The sequence below is a fragment of the Dunckerocampus dactyliophorus genome, chromosome 2 (genome assembly GCF_027744805.1).
Source record: "Dunckerocampus dactyliophorus isolate RoL2022-P2 chromosome 2, RoL_Ddac_1.1, whole genome shotgun sequence".
NCBI classification, from domain to species: Eukaryota; Metazoa; Chordata; class Actinopteri; order Syngnathiformes; family Syngnathidae; genus Dunckerocampus; species Dunckerocampus dactyliophorus.
In genome coordinates, this window is record NC_072820.1 from 29,651,916 (window position 1) to 29,679,234 (window position 27,319).

Sequence of the window (27,319 nt, forward strand, 5' to 3'; positions counted from 1 at the left end):
GACTGTAGCAGCTGCCTACCTTTTTTTTATTTTTTTATTAACTTTTAATGGATGCCAGACATGTGGCCCAGAATGCATCCAGGAAAGTGTGAATGAAATCCATCACATTGGCAGCTTGTCACATACACATGCTGTATCTGTATCCGGAAGCTCTTGACCTTCACGGCTGAGGCTATGAGGAGGACTCCCTGCTAGGCGGAGAAGGAGTGGACCTCCAGCGGCGTCTTGATGACATTTTGGCTGTAGGTCCATCCATTTCCCGAATGGTAATTTTATGCTGACGTCCAGCTAGGTGACAAGAAATGGATTACTTACTTGAAAAAATAGAGGAAGTGTAGAATAACAGCTAGACCCCTAGAGGGACCAGTGTCTAGGGAGGACCAGATCTACGTTTTTTCACTTCCAAACCGATCCTGATACCTGAATTTAGATATCTGCCAATACTGATACAATTCCAACACCAGAGCTCTGTTTGCATCAAAATTCAACCATGGCAAAAGAACATCAGCAAATCTAGCTCGAAGAATATCAGCGAACAAAGATGCGCCACACACACACACACCCACCCAGACACGTCCATGTCTTCACAGGCAGAGGCACAGTCGGGAAACACAGAACTCTTAACATAAATATACAGTAACTTAACATCTTAACATCGCACATAAAGTCCGTGTCACGACATTATGAGGCTGTTATAAACTCCTCTCTATCTACAAGCAAGTATAATAGAGTAACAGTAAGAGTTTATGATGTTCGACTGTTTTGTGTGGCCCTAAAGGCATCATGTGGAGACAGCTGATACTCTTGGCTACGTTTGCTGATATTTTTCTAGTAGCATTTGCTGACAACGTTAAAGCACAGACATGGCTCATGGATCGGAAATCTCCACAGGTGGTATTGGAAATTCCTGGTATGTGAATTGTAGGGGTGTTCTGGTGTGATATTGATATTGAATATCTGGCCAATATCAGCAAAAAAACGGGTATTGAATTAAATCGGCCTGCATCTAAGAGCTCTGGTACACTCCGGTACAAGCAGTCAGTTACAGACTCCGCCTCTTCCAAGCCTTTTCTAACATTCCACACTACAAATTAAGTAATAAAAGTATGTATGATTCGTGCTGATATCAGCTGGATATCTGTGTCGGACGATAGTCCAGGCTGCAATATCGGTATTGGTTCGGAAGTGAAAAGGTTGTATCGTGACATCCCTCCACAAATGCATCATGTGGAGACAACTCCGTTTGCTGATACTCTTTTGGCTGTGTTTGCTAATGTTCTTCAAGCTTCTTTTGCTGACGACATTAAAGCATCGATATGGCTCATGGTGTGGTGATCTCCGCAGGTGGTATTGGAAATTGAGTTATAGGGGTGTTCCGATCCGATATTGATATTGGGTCGATATCAGCAAAAAAATTGAGAATCGGTTTATATTGAAATTTCCGCTACGTGAATTCCACTGGTATCGGAACCGGATACTGAGACTGGATTGGATTGGCCCCATCCCTGATAGTGTCTTGCAAGTGTGTTGTCCAAAGTCTAGCCTTGATGCTCCAACATCATGAAATTTACTTGGCAGAACTTTACTTTAAAATGTGTAGGGAATCCTGCTACAAAGCAGTTAGCATGTACACATGGTTGGCTCATCTAGCTAGCAGCGGGTCAGCGGCGGTATCATGGCCATGAACCTGAAAACTCTCAAAAGTGAAGCAAAGGAGCGAGATGATCGATTTTTCTCACGTTTGGTGCTCATAATCAAGCTCTGGGGATACATATTACTGTTAGAAAATCTGTAAAAAGTCACTTTTGCACAATAGGTGACCTTTAACTATGAAATAATTTGCATGAGGGTCACTTGTCTCCAATGCCAGCATTTGAATGCCTGGAGTGTAACTATTACTGTAGAGATGGAACAGAATCATTTGCCAATAAATCCTATTTCCATTCTTTGGAATTGCCTTTTATTGAATTAGATCTTTTTTGCAATGGTGGTGATATCGCTGTCAAATGTCTTTAGCGCAAACCTCGGGGCGTTGGTGTTGCGTCCCACGGGATTACCAGTCAGATGTTTAGCGTGGAGTGCAGCCAAGCTTATCGGGCACTTTGCTGCATTGTGTGCCAACGATGAGCCAGCCCTTTATAGAAGTCATCAAGCCTCTTTCACACAGAGATTCTGCAAAGAGTAGAATATCTGGCATTTTTTTCACCTGTGCCTTACCCACAGAACCCAGCATATATAATTCTTGTCAGACAATTGCTTTCAACACAACAGGGTGGGAGGAGTGAGTGTTGAGTGTAAAGTTTGATACCCTGTGGATTGGATTGTCTACCGTCTCTGATACTACTGTACCTCAGAAGCTGGAAAATTGTCTGGTCAGCTTTGTCCCTACAGTCTGTGTCGGTACCGTTTATACAGAACAGCCACATGGTGAAAAAGCCGGCTTCTACAGGTAAAGTTGCTCTTGGGGGCTATCGATTACGGGCGGGACAACATATGGATATTGTGATGTAGTACTTTTGTTTTGTACGTTGTTGTACGTTTTCTTATAGCGATACTGGGATATTTGTGGGGTTTTTTTCCTCCCAAAATGTCGATTATCATGCAATCGTATCATGATATTGTGATATTGTATCATTAGTTACTTACTCCAGCATGGGTAGAAGTGAGTCAGTATCAAGGAAACTTGTTTTGTCCCGGAATTGCTGAATACCCTTACACAGAGACGGAATCCCGCCTCAGTTGCTGCTCCGATAGTACCTCAGAAGCCGGAAAATTGCCATGTAGACGTTATCATTTTGTGTCTGTCATTTAGTATCAAGCACACAATATTCCCAAGCAAGGTTCACTTAGCAGTGGTGTGTGTGTGCACATGTGTGTGTGTGCGTGTGCGTGTAAAAAGAATGTATGACAGAGGGTAATAATGAGAGAGGGGTGGTGGAGTTGACTGTTTTGGTCTGCAAGGTCGTTAATGATAATTGCGTCATCCATCACTTGCCTTGCCAATCAGCCTTCTCGTTCAATTAGCGTCTGATTGGGGAGGCTTGTTGTGAGCGTGACATGCTTGTCAATCACTCGAAATGTGAACCGGCTTCCCGTCCTAAGGCTCAACATCAGAAATTGGCTGAGAAAATTTCCTGGATGGAATCCCATCTTTGACAAGAAAGAAACAGAATTCAGAAGCAGAAGCAGAGCACTCCTGTCACACATAGAGGATCTTTGTGCAGTGTTTTTGTAGTAGGTCCGTAAAACAACCAGACCACTCCTGTCATTTAAAGCAGTGGTCCCCAAACTTTTTGGACCCACGGACCGGCTCGTGTTCCCAAAAATCTCTGGTGGAGCATAGGGATCAAATTTATCTTATTTATGATGTATTGTGTAAAACTAAGACAGGAACAACATCAAATTAAAAGATCAAAATGAATACAGACCCACCATACACGAGTACGTGCCTGGAGTTTGTTTTTCAGAGATTATGCGTCACTGTTTGCTGTGTGTGGTAAAAGGCTAGCATGAATTAACTTGAAGTTGTGCACAGAACAAATATGCGCATTAGCACTCAATAACCTCATCAAATCTCACCTTTATGCATTCCCACATAGTACCAGCATATACAGTATGAGGTGAACCCCCCCCCCGGTAGAAACACAGTACAGTAGTCTATCTGTGCAGCATGAGAGGAAGGTAGCACATGCATAATTGTGTGTTCAAGGACCATTGAACAAAGTGGGAAAGGTCGCCGCTCGCAACATACAACATAAACGTGGAAAAACTTTGGGATTTCTAACAGTATATTATTTTGTGAATAAAATACTGGTTCATATTTCCAAAACTGATATGCATTTACACAAAATTCGATGTAGTTATTCACAAATGTATTATTTTTTAAAGTTTATTTTTTTATCATTGCGACTGAAAGTTTTCCTGGTGGTTGGGGGCCTCTGATTTAAAGCAGCTTTGACAGTACATTCTTAAAAATATGTCTTAGAGTGTTATAGAACCTAAGTTACCAAAGTGGGGTATGCGTACCCCTAGGGGTACACCAATTGTCCTACGGGGTACGGGAATAAAACTAAAACTAACACTTACTATTACGGGTGTGCCTAAATGCTTCACGGCACAAGGAGAACGGAGCAGGAAGGAGACGGAGCATGAAGTTGTTCATTGCTCTGTGTGCACCATATGAACAAATAAGTACGTTTGATGGTTATTTTGTGCATTAAGACTGTTTCAACTTGAAGATTTCATTTATATTGGTGTCCCAATCCCCGCACGGTGCCGCGGTGGAAACCTGTCACTTTGAGCGGGGATTCTCCCCGAAAATGAGGCATGTATTTTTGTATTTGGGATGCTGCTTTACCATGATTGATAAATCATGGTCATGATAATTAGGTTTAATATTTCAACTTAATTAAGTGTGTAGGAGGGCTTCAGGTCAAACGTCTATGTCTAAAGGGTTACGCAAATGTAAAAAGTTAGGGAACCACTGATATAGAGGATTTTTGACTCACATTTTTGCATTAGGTCCTTAAACAGCAGAAGCTCTTGTCATATAGAGGATCTCTGTTTAATGTTTTCGCAGTAGGTCCGTAAAAAAACACACAGCACTCCTCACACTTAAAGGATCTTCGAATAGCATTTTTGCAGGAGCCTACATTCTTAAAAAGAGCAGAGTGCTCCTGTTGTGTAGAGGATCTTTGGCTTGGATTTTTGCAGTACATTCTTAAAAACAGCAGAGTGGACCTGTTGTATACATTGATGATTTTTGACTAGTATTTTTGCTGTAGGTCCTGTCATTAATAGATGAGCTTTGAGTCGGATTTTTGCAGTAGATTAGTTTTTGCTGTAGGTCCGTAAAACTCACATTTAAAGTATCTTTGAACAGCATTTAGTACTACTTTCGTATCAAGGATCTTTGATGAGTGTTTTTAGAGTAGATACTTAATAGCAGCAGAGCGTTCCTGTCATATAGAGGATCTTTTTGTGCTCCTTTCATGTAGAAGGTTTTTTTTGTTTTTTTGGAGTAGATTCTTAAAAACTGCTAAGCAGAGTGTTTCTGTCATATAGAGGATCTTTGACTCATTTTTGCATTAAGTCCTTAAAAGCAGCAGAAGCGCTGGTCATATCGAGCATCTTTGATGAGGGTTTTAAGAGTATAAAAGTGTCACAGAGGATTTTTGACAAGCATTTTTACAGTAGTTAAAAATAGCAGAGTGCTCCTGTCATATAGAAGATCTTTGACTAGTTTCTTTTGAGGAGATTATTAGAAAGAGTAGAACGATCTATTATATAGTATCTTTGACTACTGTTTTTGCAGTAGGTCCTTTAAAACAGCAGAAAACTCATGTCAAATACATTTTTTACCAGTATTTTTGCAGTAGGTCTTAAAAAGAGCATTACTGTTTATAGAGGATCTTTGACTAGCAATTTTGCAGTAGGTCCTTTTAAAAATAGCGTTCCTGTCATACATAGCTTTTTTTTGGTTTTCCCGGGCCAATTTCAACACATCACTTTGTTGTAATTCCTTCTACATGTTCTTTATTCCAAGCACATTTTCTTCCTAACGTGGTCTACAACAACTAATGGTCCGTCCGTGTTGTGGAACAATCGTAGAAGTGTGTCCTTGCCTGCACTTATTTGCTTTTTTAAACCCTACAAGGACTCTGATGCATTTCAGAGAGCCTCCTTGAAGCACACAGTTCATCTGATGGATTCTCAAGATCTTCACAAGCGACTTTGGAGTGTGTCCTTGCATGCCCCCCTGTCGAGTACTCAGGCATTAGTAATTAGGAGTACTTTGCTGATGTGCAACCATATGTGTAGCCCCGTATCTCATTTTGGAGCACATGCGGGGGGGTGGCGGGCCTGTGTGTAGTGAGAGGGGAACAGAGTGCCATATGTGCTGCATAAGCAAATACACTACAATATTTTCATGCCTGACCATGACTGCTAGAGCTTGTGGTGGCTTACAGGAAAAGGACTGTGCGGGTTTCATAAAGTTGTTTGTTTGGAACAAAGTGAGGGGGGGATTAGAAATGAAACCTTAAGGAAAGATTGCATAGTCTAGTACAGTGGTCACCGACCTTTTTGAGACCAAGATCCCTGGTCTCGGCTGTGAACGGTTCATTTGGCTGTATTGAACCGTTTCGGTTCTGCATGTTCGGTTCTGTCCACTTGTGTACCATTTTGGTTATATTTTATGCTATTTTTTGCATTAAATTTATTACTAGAGTGATCAAAGTGCTTCATGTAGAACTAAATCCTGGGTGAGTTTCCGCACGGACGCCTCTGAGTGTCCGACACTACTGACTGAGGGGGAAGAACGCTAGTAGCGCGCAAGCGTGACAAATAGCATCATGGCAAATGCAAGCGAGAAGCCTGAGCTGGAAGACCCTCCCATCTCACTACGGTCTCCTGTTTGGGAACACTTTGGCTTCCCTGTTAAAATTACGAATGGACAAAGGCAAGTGGGTAAATCCAAAGTTCTGTGTTGACATTGTTCCCCGGATATCGTGTATGCCAAAAGAAACACGTGTAACATGTTAGTACACTTAAAACGGCATCATCCAGCAGTGAATGTTACATCTACTGTACAAGAAAGAAAACCAGCTGAGTGCGAACACTGATAACTTCAGCATATAAACAACCTCTAGCAAGCAACTCTGACCGGGCCAAAGCAGTAACACATGGTATTGGAGTTCTTATAACCACGAGATTACGTCCATATTCAGTTGTTGAGAGTGCTGGCTTTAAATACAGTCATGGAAAAAAACCTCGCTATGAAATACCATCACGTCCTCACTTTAGCTAGAAAGTTATACCAGCACTTTATGGAAACGCTAAAAGTGATGTAGTCACCATGTGTCCGCTATTTCACCTCCGACAGATGGTTGAACTTCACACGCAACAGAGAGCTATTTAACAGTAACTGTCCATTACATTTCGCCACAATGATTAAACAATTGTTTAAATACAACAGTTTATTTTATTATTATTATTTTTCTATTGAAAAATAAATTGAAAAAAAACCCCTAACAATTCAAATATCACCCAAATGGGTCGCTTTTATTTATTTAATAAAAGTTCTGTTTGCATTTTCATAAATAAAAGCATTTTATTTTATTTTTTCTGCCTTTGTTGTACGGAAAATTGTTATTGGTTGTTGGTTTCAATAATTCAGCTTTTTCTCATTGTACCTTTTGCTGTATTTTTTAAAATAATTTTTGCTGTTTTTTAAATGTTATTTTGTTTCTGCAGTGATGCAATGACAAATGAGCCACAGGCCGCAGATGGCCCCTGAGCCGCACTTTGGGCACCCCTACACTCTTACTTTTCTGGCTCTTGGTCCTGGTTGGGCCTGTGGCGTCTGATTCATGATCAAACCACAACCATTGGTCAATGCACTACAACAGTCAGCCCTTAACGAGCTGTGTCGTCGTGGCTCAAAGATGTTTTGGAGGTGCACGTCTATGGAGTTATTTTTGTGCCCTAACTTTGAGGTAGCAAAGGCAGACTACGAGCCCTATTAATGTGCATTAATTACTATTGTGTGCCAAGCACATCGTTGCAGCGCTCTTTCACTTCCTTACACCTTCCTCTCTCGCTCGACCTTTTTGCTAGCGCGTGTGGGCGAGTGGGTGTACTCGTGTACCTCCAGCCGGGTTTTGGCGACTGGGCTCCTTGCTTGGGCTCGCGGGTTGCTGCCTTTTTTCAAAATGTTCTCGCGATCGACCGGCAAAGTCCCAAAGATCGACTAGTTGCTCACGATCGACAGGTTGGTGACCTCTTGTCTAGTAGGTGCACATGCTATATGACAGACTACGTAACATTGCTGATGTAGTGAGTAAGTTAAATCAAACATTTTGTTAAAACATGACTGGTCAGACCCGCCCAGTTCAGTTCAAAACTTCTGAATGTTTTTTGCAGCAGATTCCTAAAAACAGCATGGAGCTCCTGTCCTGTGATATGATTTGACTGGCATTTTTGCAGTAGATCCTTTAAAAATAGAAAAATGCTTCTGTCACATACAGAGATGATCTGCAACTAACATTTTTGCAGCATGTGTTTAACAACAGCAGAGCACTCCTGTCACACTTAGTGGATCTTAGACTAGCAGTTTTGCAGTACATCTTTAAAAACAGCAGAGCACTCCTATCACATATGCAGGATCCTTTGACTACATTTTTTTTTTACAGGAGATGCTTAAAAACAGCAGAGTACATCTGTCATATACATAGAAGATCTTTGACTAGCATTTTTGTAGTCGACCTTTAAAAACACCAGGTAGCTCCTATCAAATATAGAGGGTCTTGGCTTAGCATTTCTACAGTAGATCCCTAAAAACAGCAGGGCTCTCCTGTCGAATGTAGAGGATCTTTGACACATTAACGTGTTGCTTCTGGTTTAATTTCAGACTTTATTGCTTTATTACTAACTGTCAGTGATTTTTTGAAGTATTAGCCTTGCGCTCATGGTTTATTCAAAGAGGACTGCCATTGGTATGAACTTCCTTTATCTCTGTCAAGACACAAGCAGGCAGTGTCATCTAGGTTGGTTTGATAGGAGTTTGACAAAGCAGCGTTCAGGCGGCACTTGGTGTCACATTTCTGGTGAAAGCACACAAGAACTCATTAAAAAGGTCAAGGGTGAAATGGTCATATTAAAGACATGGTTTGATAAAAACTGATTATCCTTGAATTTAAGTAAAACTAAAATAATGCTATTTGGAAATAGCAGAAGGGAGATGTACGACCAAATACAAATTAATGGAGTGGATATTGAAAAAGTAGAAGAATATAAATTCCTTGGGGTTATAATAGATGAAAAAATGAGTTGGAAATCTCATATTAAATATATACAACTAAAGGTGGCGAGAAATATTTCAATACTGAATAAAGCAAAATTTGTTCTTCATCAAACCTCACTCCACACTCTTTACTGTTCTTAGGCATTACCATATGTAACTTATTGTGTGGAGATATGGGGAAATAATTAGAAAAGCAATCTTCACTCACTCACTGTACTGCAAAAAAGATCTGTGAGGATCATTCATAATACCAAGTATAGACAACATACAAACCCTTTATTTTTAAAATCACAGATATTAAAATTTGATTTAGCTGATTTAGTAAATTGTCAAACTGCTAAAATAATGTATAAAGTTAACAATAACTTGTTACCTAAAAACATCATACAGTATTTCTCTATAAGAGAGGAGAAATATGATCTTAGAGGAAAATTAAACCTAAAACATTTATATGCGAGAACAACGCTGAAAAGCCACAGCATTTCCGTGTGTGGAATTAAATGATCGAACGGATTGAGTAAGGAACTCAAACAATGTACAGAGATGAGCAAATTCAAAAAACAATACAAGCAGTTGATGTTTGCTAAATACAAGGCAGAAGAGTCTTGATCATCACAATGATTGTTCTGTCATGCTTGTTTTTATTTTTTTATTATTTATTTATTATTACACTGATTATTATATGGAAAAATATTACACTGAATGCAGGAAGTGAATAATATGTACTGTACTAGATGTGGAATGGATGGGGGGTAGGATTAAATAAGCTTTGCTTCTTCCTACTCCTTTAGGACATGTGGAACTGTGAAATGAATCATTAGATGTATTCCATTGTAACCTTCATGTTCAAATAACATTAAACCAAACCAAACCAAACATTTCAGTCCAACATACGAGGTGTAGTGGTGCTGATTTATTTTGCTAATAGTAACGGAACAAGCTCTCTTTGTGTTCACAGCCGCATAAAGGGAGCTTATCGCTCTTCCAGACTTGATTAAGACTACTGTTGTTTGTGCTCTCCTTTTTATTGAACATGTAAATAAAAAGACCAGGCGCCTCCCTGCATTCCCAGCGGTTGTTATGTTGCCACAGCCCCCCCTCGTTCCAGCTTTCAACTTCACGTCCAAGCATGTGGTGCACAAATGAGGCCGCAAACTATTTCCACCGAATAGAAACCTCATATTTTAAAAAAAAAAAAAAAAAAAAAAAGAAAAACAAGTGAAGGGCAGTGAAGTGCCGTGCAGTTGTGGAGGGCTCCACTTTTGTGTGGCTGTGACCACCACGAGGACTCGACCCCTTTGCTTCCCCCTCCTTTTGTGTTTATCCAAGCATCCCACGATGTCCTCATGTATTCCCTTACTCAGCATGTCTTCCCACCAGACCAAGCACGACTAATGATCCCTTTCTCCTGCTTTTGTGTTTTGTGTTTTGTGTGCGTGTGTGTGTGTGTGTGTGTGTGTGTGTGTGTGTGTGTGTGTGTAGGGAGGGGGAGGGGGGATACCATCCTCACTTGGGGGCAGGGGTGTGTGCCTGCTTCTCATCACCATCCTCCAGCTGGATGAAGTCCGCCCAGCTGCTCACCTCTGGCGCTGCACTATCAGCCGTAGCGTCACTGTGATGAACTCCAGAGCAGTGTTTTGTTTTTCTCCCCAACAAAGCTCAACTGGCGGGGGTTATTAATGCTGGAAAATACGCAGACTCAGCAATTAAGCTGGGTGAGTCATGCGAGACCAGACGGGAAAAACTTTGAACCATACTCTTAGGAGTAATGAAAAATTGCGGAGGGTGATGATGCAGTGTCAACCCCCTCTGCTGAGAGTTTGCTTATTAGCGAGGATGATCCACTGACAAGTCTTCACCCAACTTGGCTCAAACCTTGTAGATCAGCTATCATTAAAAACTAATGGGATTCTTGCTCATGTACTGTATATTCTTAATTTTCCTTCCTGGACAGTAGACCAGAAGAAAGGTAACATTGGATATCATTCAAGAACAGTAGCGTTCTTTCGTAAAAGGCATTATAATATAATGGGTACCATCGCTCCTAAAATCAATAGGGTCATCATGTTTCTACCTTGCATGGCGTAGCTTTTATGTCAAATATCCTTCCTGGGACGAGCATCAGAAAGTCTGTAGATTGTTTGTTTGGCTGCATCGTGTAGCGCTATGCTACCAATTACTGGGTCAAATAATAATCACTAAAAGTTGGAATACAATCAGCTGAGAGACGCAGAGCTCGACAGGAAACCTCCGGGGAGCTGGTATGCTGAGGACAAATCCTGACAAATAAATTGCATATGTGTGTTGAGCCAAGTTTCATGTTCAGAAAACAAAAAACAAAATGTGGGACCCATAATAGTGTTGGTGGACAATGTTGGGCTTGTTAGTTAATTGATAACATTCACGTTCCCCACCCATATATATTTTATTTTGTGTATGTTTATGTGCAGAGACTGCAGGAATATACCAGTGGCTAATTATTAAGAAAACAGGTTATAAAGTTCATAAAGGCATCTTGCACAGCTATGGGATCCTCTTGAACCCGGAACAAGGGTCCTATAATGTTCAATAGACCGCGTGCAGCCTGTGTCGTCACATGTGTTGTAGTAGTTGCTGACGTGTTGTGTGGTACAGGTAACAAAATTATTGCTTAAAACGTACAATATTGGTGGTAAACAAGTGTATTTTTGTGTATAAGCCCATTTGCAATGTGAATATAATAAAGTGTTCCGACATGGCCCTGTGTGAAAAAGTGATTGACCCCCTGTTCAAACATAACTTAACTAAGATGAATTTCAGTTAGTCTGGAAAAGGTTATAAAGACATTTCTAAAGCTTTGGGACTCCAGCGAACCACAGTAAGAGCCATTATCCACAAATGGTGAAAACATTGAACAGTGGTGAACCTTCCCAGGAGTGGCCGGCCAACCATAATGACCCCAAGAGTGCAGCGAGGATTCATCGAAAAGGTCACAAAAGACCCCACAACAACATGAAAAGAACTGCAGGCCTCACTTGCCTCAGTTAAGGTCAGTGTTCATGACTCCACCATAAGAAAGACACTGGGGAGAATGTCCTTCCATCTGTTCATGACCTCAAGCTGAAACCAACTTAGGTTCTGCAGCAGGACAATGATCCAAAACACACCAGCAAGTCCACCTCTGAATGGATGAAGAAAAACAAAATGAAGACTTTGGAGTGTCCTAGTCAAAGTCCTGACCTGAATCCTATTGAGATGCTGTGGCATGACCTTAAAAAGGTGGTTCATGCTGGAAAACCCTCCAATGAGGCTGAATTACAACAATTCTGCAAAGATGAGTGGGCAAAAATTCCTCCCCAGCGCTGTAAGAGACTCATTGCAAGTTATCACAAACACTTGATTGCAGTTGTTGCTGCTAAGGGTGGCCAAAACAGTTATTAGGTTTAGGGGGCAATCACTTTTTCACACAGGACCATGTAGGTTTGGATTTTTTTTCTCCCATAATAATAAAATTTTCATTTAAAAACTGCATTTTGTGTTCAGTTGTGTTGTCAATGACTAACATTTAAATTTGTTTGATGATGTGACACATTTAAGTGTGACAAAGCAAGAAAATACAAAATAAATAAATCAAGAAGGGGGCAAACACTTTTTCACAGTAAAACAGATCACTACAGTAGTCAAAAACCCTGCACACAAAAGAACAACATATGAAATAAAGTGCCCCGTTTAGGAGGAAATTTCTAAATGTCAGAGCAACTCAAAAATACTTTACTTTGAAAAGTATTATTTTTTTTAGAAAGCAGAAGCTTGTAGGAGAGAGTTAAAACACCTAATTATGTTTAGAAGTACAAATAAACTTGATTCTAAATTTGTTAATATAAAATTGGCCATGCTTTCATCCAAATAAAATAATTGTAATATTTTATCTTGGCTAGAGCCTCTAGACAGTGTAATAATTGCATCTGGTCTCACCTCCAGCCTCCACCTTTTATGTTGTAGTTAAGACTAGTTACGTATTACACATCGTTCTTCCATCACACATTCTGACACACTGACAAGTGACCGAGTCTGAATGAGGCTTGAGTGCAATGAGTAGTCATTTAATGAAGAGTAAGAAACATTTTCGCATCTCGCCCTGTTTTACAGAGCAGCATGCACCCCGGTGGCATCGCGCCTTGAGGCTGCGTGGATCTGCACTATGCAGTGTGCAGCGAGGCTTTACGTTCACGTTTATGTTCCCAATTGAAAAGCATGAAAAGAGAAACAACAAAAGAGCTAGGTTCTTTGGCATGGTTACTTTGTGCAAGTACTGTGAGTGGATTCTGAGAATTACGGAAAGCAGATTCAAACTTTTTCTTTGTGCGTTCTTCACAGGGAGCTCCACGGTTCAACCCACACCCACTGCAAAGCAGAAACGCTACGGAACCACGGTCCCTCTTCAGCTCTTCGGACAAGACTGGAAACCAATCCACCAGCTTCAGCCCCAGGTGAGGATCTTTTTGTAAATGCACATGTCCCACAGTAGTGTATTGGAAGTGTGTTGCCCAGAAGAAGAAAAACATAACGATCAAACTTACAGCTGACCTCTGTAGCCGACTGACGGATAGCTGACTGAGCTTTATTTTAAGATGTGTAGCGAAGCCTGTTTTTTTCACCAAAGAGGTGGACGTATACATGGGGCGGACTCATCGAGCTACAGGGCTCTTCAGAGGTGGTATCATGTCCAAGAGATAGGAGTTTTTTCCATGAAATCATGAAAAGCTGCAAAAGTGAGTGTTTTAGCGCCTCTTCTCTCAAAAACGGAGCAAACAAATGAGGGAGGTGATCGATTTTTCCGACATTTAGTGCTCATAAAGACACTCAAGGGACTCATTACAGTTAGAACATCATTAAAAAGTCACTTTTTAACTATAGTTTACAATGCTGTAGAGCCATCAGGGAGATCTTCCAGTAAATCCAGTGAGAGTATTTTCTGTTTTGGGTGTTATCTAAAGCCCTAAAATCTCTAGAAACCCTCAGATCAGTTTAGGAGAGGTGAACTTAAGTGCTCATTTGAATAAAACCCCAAACAGATTGCAGCAGCATGCATATTTCCCTCAAGTTGCAGGAATCTTGCGCAAGGATACTGTCTGAAATCTTGAGTGCCCTGCTTCCATGTCCACTCGGAATCCACTAGACATTCCTATCAGTGTGTGATGGTGGAAGGGTGATAGGATGGGGGAGAGGGTGATGGATGGCTTAACCCAGAGCGCTTCTTGTCAGTACTGACCTGGAATTAACTGCACGTGTGAGCGCTGAGCGCAACCGTGCTGCCGCTTTATTAAAAAGAGACAAGCTCCATCTCTGCCCGTCTTTCACTGGTGGCGTTGTGAGCCTGTTGGTGGCGGGATCAATGTCGAGTGGACGAGATACAAAGCTAATCCTCTCTAAAGACGACAAAAAGAAGCTTTACTTAGGATTCATCAATAGAAAACAGTCGTCTGAGTGGTGATGTTAAGTTATAAGAGTTAAATAATAGATAAAAATACCCTTTTTTTTATTGTGGTTTGCCACACATAGCGTAAATACCCAAGATTTGTTCCGCTCGGCTTGGCTGCACTCACTCTGATAAGCGTTTACATTGTTTTCTTCATTGGCTGTGATCCGAAAAATGTACTTTAAGTCCATCCAAAGTAGAATAATTTCCAGCTGAAGATTCCTAAACCATCTTAGGCGCCTCTCTAAGGCAAATATACAGCGTCAGGTAAAAGTTTGGAGACGCTTTGTCATTCAAAAACATGGGAAAGTGTCTTCAATCTTTTGACTGATACAGCATGTCAAAGTACAGTCTTCCTTCGTTTATCGTGTTTAATTGGTTCCAGACCCGACCGCAATAAGTGAAATTCCACAACGTAGGATTCAATATTAATAAATGGAATATTTTCGCAGTTAGAGCATATAAAACCCCTTAATGACCTGCTAAATACGTTTTTTAACCATTATTAGAGCCCTGTAGACATGAAATAACATCCCTATAGTCACCCTGAACATCATCCTAATTCCTTCATCGTAATTCCTACGTTGTCGGTTTGCTCTCTCTTTCGGAATGGGAAGGTGGAGAAGGTGGACTGAAGTGGGTGGGAAAATGAGGTGAAGGAGGAGGAGCACTTTTGGGAGAAATGAAAATCTGCAAGCTGATGAGGAACAGAGACGAGGTGGGGTGTCTGTGAGCGCCGTGGTCATGTAACAGCATCATAATGGTCTTCAACTGACAGTAGTCCTACGCGAAGCAGCCATGTTTCCTTGTTTGGACAGCCAAATCCATTGCCATCACTCCATCCATCCATCCATCCATCTTCTATGCCACTTATCCTCAAATCTATTGCCTTTAAAACAAGCGTCGGTACAGTGATGAATGGACTAGAGACGTTGATTTAGTTAGTTTAGAGTTGGAAATAGATATATGGTATTTGAATTGCACTGCTGTTGATGTGTTCAGGTCAGAATAAAGTTATAAAGGAGCGACACACTCCCCACATTGGGCTTGCCATGATGTGTATGTGTGAAACAGCTAAAAAAATGTAACATAATTAATGAAATGCATAAGTTACTGCTGTTAATGCGCTATTTTTGACAGCACGACTAAAAACTAATAAGTCTCACAGATGACTTACACACATACACAGTACACATATAGCTGAATAATAAACAATAAATATAGCAACTTCTCATCAAGCCATGCCAATTTCAGACTTAAAATAGTGTACCGATTTAAGCCCCATACATTTCCCGGTATACCACGGCCACTTCCAGTTTATGCCCCGCCCATTCCGAGTACAGATATGGATACGGATAATTTAGATGGGTGAACAGCTACAGATACCGATAATGATATACTCACTCTTTCCTAATAACTCTCTTACAAATTATTGCCGATAAACAATATTATTGTCAACATTTGAGACCATTTTTTCCATTAACGTAATGATAATATATGGCAATAATAATGCGAGTACACTGTATCAAAAGCAAGAAACTTTAATTTCTCGAAAGTATGTAACATTATAATTGGAATGTCAAGAGCTTTTAAATAAAGTCACTTCAATGCACTAGGAAACATGATGCAAAACGTTATTTCCCCAAAGTGTACTGATTAGGAAAAAATAGATCAGTAGAAAAATGTAATGCATATCATGGACACTACGGCATATTTATGATTTTGAATCTGTGTCACTTTAGTTATTGTCTGAATATTGGAAAAAAACAGAGAAATAACCTGGAAATATTCTGTTTACATTGTGTGTCAATGTAGATGTCAGCTCATGTGCACATACACTTCCTTGATTCACTTTTAACAACGTTGTGTGTGGAATACGCTGTTTACGTTCAATGAAGTGTAACGTTTTGTCGGAGTTTGGTCAAAGTACATGTTTTGGATGCAGCAAAAAGCGTTTTGTGTACAGTGAGGTGTTATACTTCGGGAATCACGGCAGCTGAAAGGTGAGTTACACCGTTTTCCATTATTTATGTAATTGTGACAAACTTTTTCATGTCACAAAATGACGATGCGCAAATGGGCTGAATATGAATATATAATATGTGTTTTATACACGACAGGCACGAAGAAAGTATTTGATTATGTAGCACACGACACACAGCTAGCAAGTGCACACACAGAGTGTTGCTGCGCCCCGCCTCTCCACACTGGGACAAAGAGACTGAATGACTGACAGGAGGGTTCACTCACTCACCGCTATAGAACCAACGCAGGTGTTGAGACAGATGCACAGAGTGAACTCTCTTGTTATCCAGCCTGTTTGGTGGCGAGAGAGGAGGAAAACAAACATGACTGCACATGTAAATGTTTCGAGGCCGAGATTATTGAGTTTGTTTTTATTTATTGTGCGGTTAATTGATTTATTGATTATCATGGCAGGCCTAAATAGCTATTGATTTAGAATAATATAAATGGTTCAAGGTGGTTATGGTATTTTCGGGATAAATAAGGGGGAAATAAGTAGACTGTGTTTTTTTTTTTCTGCTCTCAACCTGTCAAAACCTGTCTAAGCAAGCATAGTGTTGATTTTGAGTAACTTTTCTGGAAATATTCTGTATGCCAGAGCAAGAACCCTACTGATTTTGACTGTTATCAGTAACAAGGGTGACAACAATGTGGCTTATTGTGTGTGCTGAAGAATCGCTAATCCGTAATCACTCTGCTAAACAATTTTCCGTCTGTTAGCATTAGCACTAGCATTGAGACGCATGCTATGCTACATGAATTCTGGAGTACAATGGCGGATGAGATGCCTGACAGGAAGTGAGTCGTCTTCTCAGCTGATTGATACTTAAAATTCCGACCTTTCCCTCGGAGCACTTTGAGAGGCGACGCACAATGAGCGCCCCCGTCTTCCCAAACGATCCAGAATTAATCCGCCTCATGTGTCGCTCCGCAGAGTCACCCTTCGTCATTGAAACTGCTGATTGAGGCGGAAGGTGAGCGGCTGCTGTTGGCCGTGGACAAAAATGAGTAAGTGTGGGCTCCTAATGCTGTGTGTGTGTGTGTGTGTGTGTGTCTGTGTGTGTGTGTGTGTGTGTGCGTGCGTGCGTGCGTGCGTGCGTGTGTGTGTGCGTGTGCGTGTGTGTCTGTGTCTGTGTGTTCATCCTGGGGCTTTAAAGTGTGTCAGGATGCTTTTCTATGCAAACATAATCAGACTTTCAGACTTTTGGTAGATTTCACAGCTCAGAAGGGCTTTGTTTAGAGCTTGTCAACGCTGACCTGTTTTTTTTTTTTTTTGGAGGAAGGTGGCAGATTGTGCAGTGTGCGTCTGCTCAGGGGATAATTTGTCATCTTTGCATAGCTACACAAAGGTTGACTGAGTGTGGGGAAAAAAGAACTTTTTGATGGCGCAATATGTTCCTCATATAACCAGGAAGAGGCGGAGCTGTCTGCTCAGTCATTCTGACGCGTACCCCCCCAATTGGTCGCTCGGTGTAATTTCCACCTGCAGACTGCGGGATGAAAGCTTTCAACAGTGGCGACGGCACTTTTACGCTTCACCTACTTTCGACACCATGCAGAAGGGAAATAACACTTTTTTTCCTCTGCATTGCACAGCTGGGGGACACTTTGGCAACACTGACTTGAAGGTTGTGTGCACATTTTGTAGCCGAGACTTGTGTTCATGGTTTCCACATGAAGGTTGTGAAAATCTAGACTGTCTGTTGTGGCCTTTTGTCCACATGCAAAGTACATTTTAGGCCACTCGTCACTGACTTTGCATTAAATTATATCCAAGGTGGAAATTGTTCAACAGAAAATCCAGTGTTTCTGCGTTCCAATCGCCAAATGGAACTCAGATTTATCTACCATCTCCGACCCTGAATTCTGGAAGCAAATATGTCTTAATGCTTCCCGATTAATCAATAATCCCAACCTACAGCTGATTCAGTTTAAAATCCTTCATAGAGTACACTACACAGGACATAGAATGTTTAGAATGGGCTGTACACACTGTTCACTCACTCACACTGTCTTTGGTGGGGGGCTGGCGCGTGGCTAGTCTCTTCCGTTTCCTGGCTGGTGGCTGTCTGCCTGCCTCTGGGGTATCTCCCACGGCGTGTTGGTGGATGGACGGGGAGTGGGGTGATGGCTGGTCTGCGGCGTGGCGGGGGACAGGCCTGGCGGGAGCATGTTTTTCAGCGTCCGGCGGGGAGTCGCTCCTCTCGTGGGCCCTGTCGTGTGGTACTTACTTTCTGTTTGATGCTTTTGGCTTGCGTGCCTCATGAGTGTGGCCGTGCTCCACTCTATGTGGGTTCCCGTTTTCATGTGGTCACTGTGGTTGTGTGTGTGTGTGTGTGTGTGTATGTGTGTGTGTGTGTGTGTGTGTGTGTGTGTGTGTGTGTGTGTGTGTGTGTGTGTCGCTTGGACACGGTTCCTGCTGTTCTGGTCAGGTTTGCCTGTTCAGGTCTGCCTTGGGACGTGTGGCTGGTCCATGGTGTTTGGCGGTTTGGGGGTGGCATTGTGGACATTGCCTGCGGTGGGGCTGGGGGGTTGGGCGGGCCGGACTGGGAGTCCTAGCCGGCCCGGTAGGGCCTCTAGTGTGTCCTGTGGCCTGTAGCTTGTCCGAGCCTGTGCTGTGATGAGTGGTCTGTTGGTCGTGTGTCCTCAGTCCCCTTTGCTCAGTTTGGGAGGTGAACGTGTGAGGCCCTCGTCCTTCCTGTTCCGCTGCACCAGTTTACATACATATAGGACTTTGGGGGGTGGTCCACAGTCGGGTGTGGCGAGGGAGTGGAGTTGCCTGTGGCCGCTCCTTTGCCCCTGGTATGCCTCTGACTCTGTCACCCCTCAATTTTTATCGCACAATAGACACTTAGGCTTTGTGGGGCTGGGCAGGTGAGGGGCCCACCATACCTCAGCTGTCCCCCAATTTTAATTGCATTGTTAGCTGTCATCCACATACATCCCTATCATATACATGCACACATATACCCCCATCAGGGACAAAGACACCAGCCCTGCAGAGTTGTCCTCTTTTATTAATTTTTTATTTTAAATTGCATCATAGACACAATCCGTAGCTAAGAGTGGAGTCTGTGCATTCTAAAGAGAGAAAAACAGCTAAAAAACAGCCAGCATGTGGGAGCTAACAGTGCATGTAACGGGACACACCTATTTCAACTATTCTATTCTATTTACATAACTGACCTGTATGTAAACCAAGCTACAGCGACATTGTTATCGTAGCTGCTAACACGCAGAACAATTTTTTTGGCATAGTGACGCAGCACCTCACACCACTACTGAGAGGTAGCAGGCCCACTCTAAAACAATGGACACCAGGACACCAGTCTGTACTGACTGGGAAACAAGAACAAGAATATGAACAAGTATGAATAGACAACCAAATTACCTGTAAAGTATTAGCCCACATTCCATGTTTTGTTTATACACGGCTGGATGGACTGTGCTGTGATCTCATGTGCTATGTGCTCCATGTGTCAGAATCAGTATCATGATGACTTATTCACTGGACAGTTGTCCGTCCGGTCCAGCTAGTCTGGAGTGTCTTTATTTTGGGTTGGTGGAAAAAAGTTGCAGGGTTTGTTAGCACTAACAATTTTTTGTTTGTTGTGATGCAATCTCTTGGAGCAATATAATATGAATACAGTAAAAGGCTTTTATTTGAACGCTGCTTCAGTCTGTGCATACCGGGTGTCTAGCATTTGACAGCTTCACCAGATCATAACACTAAGACTACGATACAGCGTTTTAAAGTGAAATAAAGACATATGCAGATATACACTGCGTCCCACTTCACGTAATACTTCCATTACAGGGCACATACATTCACAAGTTAATGTCTTCAGTCAAATAATTTTGAAAATGTTCCAAGTAAGGATATCCAATAATATCGGCCCACCAAATTATCGACCTGATAGTAGCATAAAAATGTAATATCGGCTATTATCGGTATCGTTTTTTTTCCCTATAATGAAAGCCGATATAGCCATTTAAGCACTGAGGTCGTAAAATTGCAACATCGCTGCATTATGTAGTTAATACTGTGGCGCTCACAAATTGGTGAGGAAGAGTTAACCCTTAATTTGGCAAGCAGAATGAATCATAATGAACTTATCAACTCCATAGAAATCGTGGGGGGTTCCCACTCCACATACTAGTGTTACTCACAGTGTCTTAAAAGAAAGCGCTAAAACATCACACAGCAATGCAATCGGTAGACAACAGACAAGAACACTACCAGTGAACAATAAAAGAACCAAAGAACAATACTATGCAGAAGCAACAACTATGTGAGCTCTAACCATGTAACCTAGCAGCCATTTACAACAACAGTACAGCAAAGCACGCTGGGAAACAGGATACGTAGACACCGCATCGAGCGCTGAGCCGTACGTCAACATTGCTGCCATATTGGGTGTGGCGAGGCTGCGCTGTAAATGAATACAAGTAAATGTTCCATTTTCATAAAGCGCCTTTCTACAAAGAACTTACTCATTTATACATTCACACACGTACTAATATACTTGGGAAACAGTTAGACACCAAAAATAATGTATTTCATCTTCTCACATGGCTAAGATAAGAACTTTACTGATCCCACACAGTAGTAATTCACATTACATCAACTATAGAGCACAAAGTAGCGCCGAAAAACTATACACAGTCAATATATATATACTGTATATATACTTATATGCTGTCCGTTTGAGTGCCGCTATAGTCTCCCGCCAGACTCTTCGGGCACGACGCAGGTGGGCTTGAACGGACGGAACTGCAACATCCGACTCCTGTGCAGGGAATAGCGGAGGCCGGTAACCGTAAGCAACTTTAAACGGTGACATACCTGTGGCTGAGCTTATAAGGGTGTTGTGGGCATATTCAGCCCAGGGGAGGTGGGAGGACCATGATGCTGGGTGCTGGTGGCAAACACATCGTAACGCCGCTCCAAGGTCCTGGTTGGCCCGCTCTGTCTGGCCGTTTGTCTGGGGTGATGTCCCGAGGGTAGGCTGACAGATGCTCCCAAAGTCCTGCAAAAGGCCTTCCACACTCGGGACGTGAATTGGGGACCCCTGTCGGAGACAATGTCAAGTGGTATGCCATGAAGACGAAATACATGTCTCACCAATAGGTGCGCTGTTTCGAGAGACGAAGGCAGACCCGGCAGGGCGATGAAGTGGACCATCTTAGAGAAACGGTCCACTATTCTCAAAACGACGGTCTTGCCTCGGGAAGCAGGTAGTCCAGTAACAAAGTCCAGGCCAATGTGGGACCAAGGGCGGGATGGGATGGGTAATGGCTGAAGGAGTCCAGCAGGAGCACGGTGAGGAGTCTTGCTTCTGGCGCAGACAGAGCAGGCCGTGACGAATCCCTTTATGTCCGTCGTCATGGATGGCCACCAGAACCTCTGCGCCACCGCGGCTTGTGTGCGACTGACCCCAGGATGGCATGCCATCTTAGACGAGTGCCTCCACTGTATGACATCCGACCTCAGATCCTGGGGAACGAATAGTCTTCCTGGTGCACAGCCGTGAGGCCGTTCTGTGCCGCTGGTAGCCTCTGAAACCCTTTTCTCCACTTCCCACTGGACTTCCCCCAACACCCGAGCCACAGGTATTATAGTCTCTGGTGCAGCCTCCTCCTCCGTGGTACCAAAAGTCCTGGACAGCGCGTCAGGCTTAATATTGCGCGAACCGGGTCTGTAGGTAATGGAGAAGTCGAATTTGGTGAGAAAAAGGGACCACTGGGCTTGACGGGCATTGAGTCTTTGAGCAGTTCTGATGTATGCAAGGTTCTTGTGATCGGTGATGACCATGAATGGAAGAGCTGCGCCCTCCAACCAATGACGCCACTCCCGCAGCGCGAGAATGATGGCCAGCAGCTCTCTATTTCCCACATCATAATTACCCTCTGCTTTCGTGAGGCGACGCGAGAAGAATGCACACGGGTGGAGCTTTTGGTCGACTGGGGACCGCTGCGACAGGACGGCTTCCACTCCCGTATCCGATGCGTCGACCTCAACAAGGAACTGTAAGGCAGGATTAGGGTGAATTAACACAGGTGCGGTAGTAAAAAATCTGTTAAGTTGTCTAAACGCCTCCTCAGCCTTGGGGTTCCATACAAATGATATTTTGGAAAATGTAAGCATGGTCAGAGGTTCGACTTTGCTGCTAAAGTTACGAATAAATCGTCTGTAAAAATTTGCAAAACCCAAAAACCTCTGCAAATGCTTCCTTGTTGTAGGAGTCGGCCATTCGACCACCGCCTGGATCTTAGCGGGATCGGCACGTATCTGACCCTTCTCCACAATATACCCCAGGAAGGACACGGAGGTGGTGTGAAATTTGCATTTCTCTGCCTTGACATATAACCGGTTCTCTAGAAGTCGCTGGAGGACAAGCCGGACATGACGGGTATGTTCCTGTAGGTTCCTAGAGAAAATGAGAATGTCATCCAGACAAAGCAAATACGATTGATCATGTCTCTTAGCACATCGTTTATTATAATTAGGTTTTGAAAAACCGCCGAGGCGTTAGTAAGTCCGAATGGCATCACCAAATATTCGAAGTGCCCCATAGGTGTATTGAAGGCTGTCTTCCACTCGTCTCCCCTCTTTATGCGTACCAGGTGATATGCGTTCCGTAGATATAATTTAGAGAATATTTGAGCCGAATGCAAAGCGGAGAAGGCGGAGTCCATAAGTGGGAGAGAATACCGGTGGCGGAGAGTGATACTGTTGAGCCCCCTATAGTCGATGCAAGACCTAAGTGATTTATCCTTCTTGGCGACAAAGAAAAATCCCACCCCTAACGGGGAAGAGGATGGGCGGATAAATCCAGAAGCGAGAGAGGTGGAAATAGTCTTTGAGGGCTTGTAGTTCAGGGGCCGAAACGTTATATAATTTGGCATTGGGCAGGCTAGCGTCTGGTAACAGCTCAAAAAATAGCACAGTCGTAAGGACGATGCGGGGCAGAGTTTGAGCGCTGTCCTTACTAAAAACCTGCTTCAGGTCATGATAGGTCTGGGGTACCCCAGATAACTCAATCCTCTCCTCAACAACGTGGGTAATGGGAGTTTCAGTGACAGCAGAGCGCAAACAATTAGCGTGACAAAAGGGACTCCAGTTATTTATATGCATCCTGTTCCAATCAATCGAAGGGTTGTGTAATTTTAGCCACGTGAGACCAAGAACAACCGGGGCGGAACGAGACGGAATTAAACAGAAACGGATACTCTCAAAATGATTACCCGACACCTGGAGTGACAAAGGTTCGGTCTGGTGAGACACAGCCGCCAAGAGACGCCCATCCGAGGATAGTACCTCCTTAGGGGAGGGTAGTTCAACTAACTTAAGATTGCAAGTTTTAGCAAAATTAGGGTCCAAAAAACAATCATCAGAACCAGAGTCAACTTGAATATTATTCCCCCCTCCCATGATAGTTCCATGGACCTGTAGTCTGTATGGGGGTGCGCAAGACTGAAAAGGAGTGGCATTGGTCTTATACTCAGTCCATGAGCGCAGGGCGATCCCTGACGTTGGGTTGATCAGTCCCTGATACCGATGTGAGACTCTCGGCCGATCCAGAGGTCGATCCCCGTCTCTGTCCAGGTCTAGCAGGGCATCATTGGAGCCGGTGATCCGGATCACCGCAATACAGGCATAATTCCATCTTGCGGCGGCGGGTCCTCTCTGCTTGCCTGAGACGGCGAGCTCCCAGCTGCATTGGGGTTTCTGTGAGTGTTGAGTCGGTCTCCATCGGCAGGCACAAGGCAGGTCTCCTCTCCATCGGCGGGGTTGATACGAGTCGCGGAGTAGACGGACGGGTATCGATCCTCCTCTCTTCCGCGTGCTCCTTTGCTCGGGCCCTGATGCGATTGTCCAATCTTATAGCTAGCTCTATGAGTTCATCCAATGACGCAGAATAGTCTTTAGCCACTAATTCGTCCTTTATGCGAGGGTTAAGAGCCTTACGAAAAATGTCTGTAGAACGGCAGTATCGGTGTAGCCGCTCTCGACAGCCATGACACGGAAGTCAATAGCGAAATCCGCCACCGTGCTACCCCTCTGTTTCAGTTCTAGTAGCCGACCTCTCTACCATGAACCGGGTGATGAAAGACTCTTCTCATTTCTGCCAGAAATGTCTGCATAGAAGTGCGCGTGGCAGAACTGACTTGCCAATGGCCATAGCCCATGTAGCTGCTCTGCCGGTAAGTAAGCTCATAATAAAGGCTATACGCGCTGGGTCTGAGCCGTAAGTAGTTGGCTGCTGATCGAACACCAGCGAGCATTGGTGCAAAAATTGTTCACAGGACTGTGACTCACCCGAAAAACGAGGAGGGTGAGGAATACTAGGTTCCCGTCCTGAATTAGTAATCAGTGTCGATAATGAGACAGGAGTGGAGGTAATCGCTGCAGCTGTGGCTGCCTCATCCTCCTGCAGCAGATGTGCACATACCCTCGCTAGATGTTGGTCCATACTTTCGACCGCCAGGGTGAGTGCGGAAACGGTGTCTGTAAGATCACGCAGCTTCTTATCACGGTCGCTGACCAGCTGGCCTTAATGAGACAGGGCGCTGCGGAAGTGGTCCAATCCTGCGGGCTCCATTGTGGCCAGATTGTTCTGTCACAAGTGGGAGAAGCCACTTGTAAAAGGGGCGGATCCCAACGCAGGGAAGCAGACCAAAAATAGATACAAAAGGTATTTAATAACGCAAAGTGTCCCAAGTGGGGTAAAGTACAACACAAGCAAAAGTCACAAACCAAAAGCAGAAACACAAAACGCTGTCAGCAGAAGGCTGACAGGAAATAACTAGAATACAACTGAGAAACACTACAGGCAAACCTGAGCTGGAACAACAACTAGTGTAACAGGAAATAGTACAGAGCAGAGGGTACAAGGGTGAGCCAGAAAGCGGGGAACAGGTTAGGAGCCGGACGAAGCGGTACAGGTAGCAAGGAGTACAATCTGGCACTGGTCCCTAGTTGCTGCTGAGTATAAGAAGGGTACCTGATGAGATTGCCTGCAGGTGTGTGCTGGGGACTCCACCCACACCGGCTGAAGCTGCACAGAGAGCAAATACACAGCAGGCGGCAGCAGAGCGACAAACACCATCTTAACACATATATATCATATATAGTAGTTTTAATCAGTAGTTTTAATGCAATAAAATAAGAATAGAAAATGAGAACATGAAAGTTATCAATCAAATTAATACTCAGCATGTGTTCATGTATTTTAAACAATACCCCTTTAACTAAAAATAAAATATTTCCAAAAATAACATAAATCAAGACACAAGAAACACAAATGTACTCTTATATAAAATATATAATACATTACTTATCTACTCAGAGATGGGTGGAGTAGCCGACAAAAACCGCTGTACTCATTTGTATTGTTACTTTACAACAATTATACTCAATAAAAGTTAAAAGGTATATTGCATTAAAATTTCTATATATCATAAGTCCTGTCCTGTCCTTCCACAACAGGAGATACGTGATGTTATACATATCAGTATCGGTTGATATCGGAATCGGAAATTGAGAATTGAGAATTGGCCAAAAAAGCCAATATTGGACATCCCTAGTTCCAAGTAATATATTTAGTTGTAATTTGATATATTGCATGTTTTGAAAGTAGCTACATTTTTAAATAAAATGTAGTTTAGTCCTTTGTATTAAGTCTAGTAACGTGATGCATGTTTTCATTATTTCTTATTTTGTTGGTAGTCAACAATTTTTTTTCACTTTTTGTTTGCTTCAGCATTTGTTTTTAGCTGTTTGCAAATACTCCGTAGCTGTAGATAGAACTTTTCAATAGCTAGTAAATATGACTAATTGATATTGATAAGATGTCTGTGTGAAGAAGCCTTTTTATAAACACAATGTATGAGTTTAAAAACACCTCATAATAGCCGATGTATCATCATTATTATTTCTTTGATTCCGGAATTGGGAAAACAGGTTTTCCAAATATCGCATGCACAAGGAAATATATAAGCCTTAGGTTAAGAACACGTTGCATTCCCATCCGTCAGCCACATGATTATCACCCAGCCCTAAATGTATGACCAAGCGAAACAAAACAAAACATTCCGTAATGAGCTGGAGCACGATGGAAAAAGTCTTTCCTCAAATCAACTTGGCTACATTCCAACTAGCGCTTCATCACAATCGACTGTCAACAGTTGAGACACGCCTAATTTCTTCTTTCATGCTTGCTCCACAATGCAAATCACAACAAAAAACATAATGTCCATCCATTGATGTTACTTTTGTTCCGCGTACGAGCCTGAATCCCAACCTGCTGTGCCGACATTATTTTCAAATCGTGTCTGTGGTCCGCTGGCGGCCTGGCTGTGTGCCGCTGATGACATCCAGATGTACAAACACAGAAAGATACGTGCCAGAGTGAAAGGATTTGAATGAAAGGCGCAGTGGTGTTTTCTCAGGTCTTTGTTCGTAGACATCACTGGCGAATGAGGCGTGCGGCACAGCTGACCGCCATTGCTCCTGCTGGATTGAAGGCCGATCCCGCTTCTTAACTGTTGTCCCTCCTGCAGTGTGATGGAGTGCAGCGGAGGAAATGGCCCATAGCTAATAGACTTATGCTTATTCACTATGTGTCCTTATACTTGTAGTGTTTTTTATATCTTCATGTATATATCCCATCAATTCTAGTAACAATAAAACATTAACTCCCTTGTTTAAATCAAAGCAACCAAAAAAAACATAACAGAAAGGCAGCGAAGCCTGAGGCCCAGAGCTAAATCTCTTCGGAATCAAATTCTCAGGCCAAGTTGAAGAAAATAAGTCCATCTTGCTGCTTCTTGTTGAGAAATTTATGCAGGAAAATGTGTGAAAGCAGAAAAAAATCCCATCTGCTTCAAAGGGACACAAATCTAGGGGCTAAAGTTGGATTCACATGCTAATTTTCCAAGACTGGGAAACTCGATTCACGTTACACCAGTTTGTGTCAGAGGTCTTAAAGACATGCATACCTATTGGCATGCTAACTTTGCTAGCTCAG

General features: G+C 42.8%; 1 protein-coding gene across 2 annotated transcripts in view; it reads left to right on the forward strand.

Annotated features, from left to right (window-relative positions):
• Nucleotides 1–27,319, forward strand: part of LOC129195071 (disintegrin and metalloproteinase domain-containing protein 12-like) — a 102,455-nt gene that overhangs the window by 12,094 nt on the left and 63,042 nt on the right. For both annotated transcript variants that reach the window (XM_054800791.1, XM_054800796.1), the window contains exons 2-3: nucleotides 13,160–13,272; nucleotides 17,221–17,294. In XM_054800791.1, coding sequence (XP_054656766.1) covers nucleotides 13,160–13,272; nucleotides 17,221–17,294 — 187 coding nt within the window. The remainder of the gene's footprint in view (nucleotides 1–13,159; nucleotides 13,273–17,220; nucleotides 17,295–27,319) is intronic.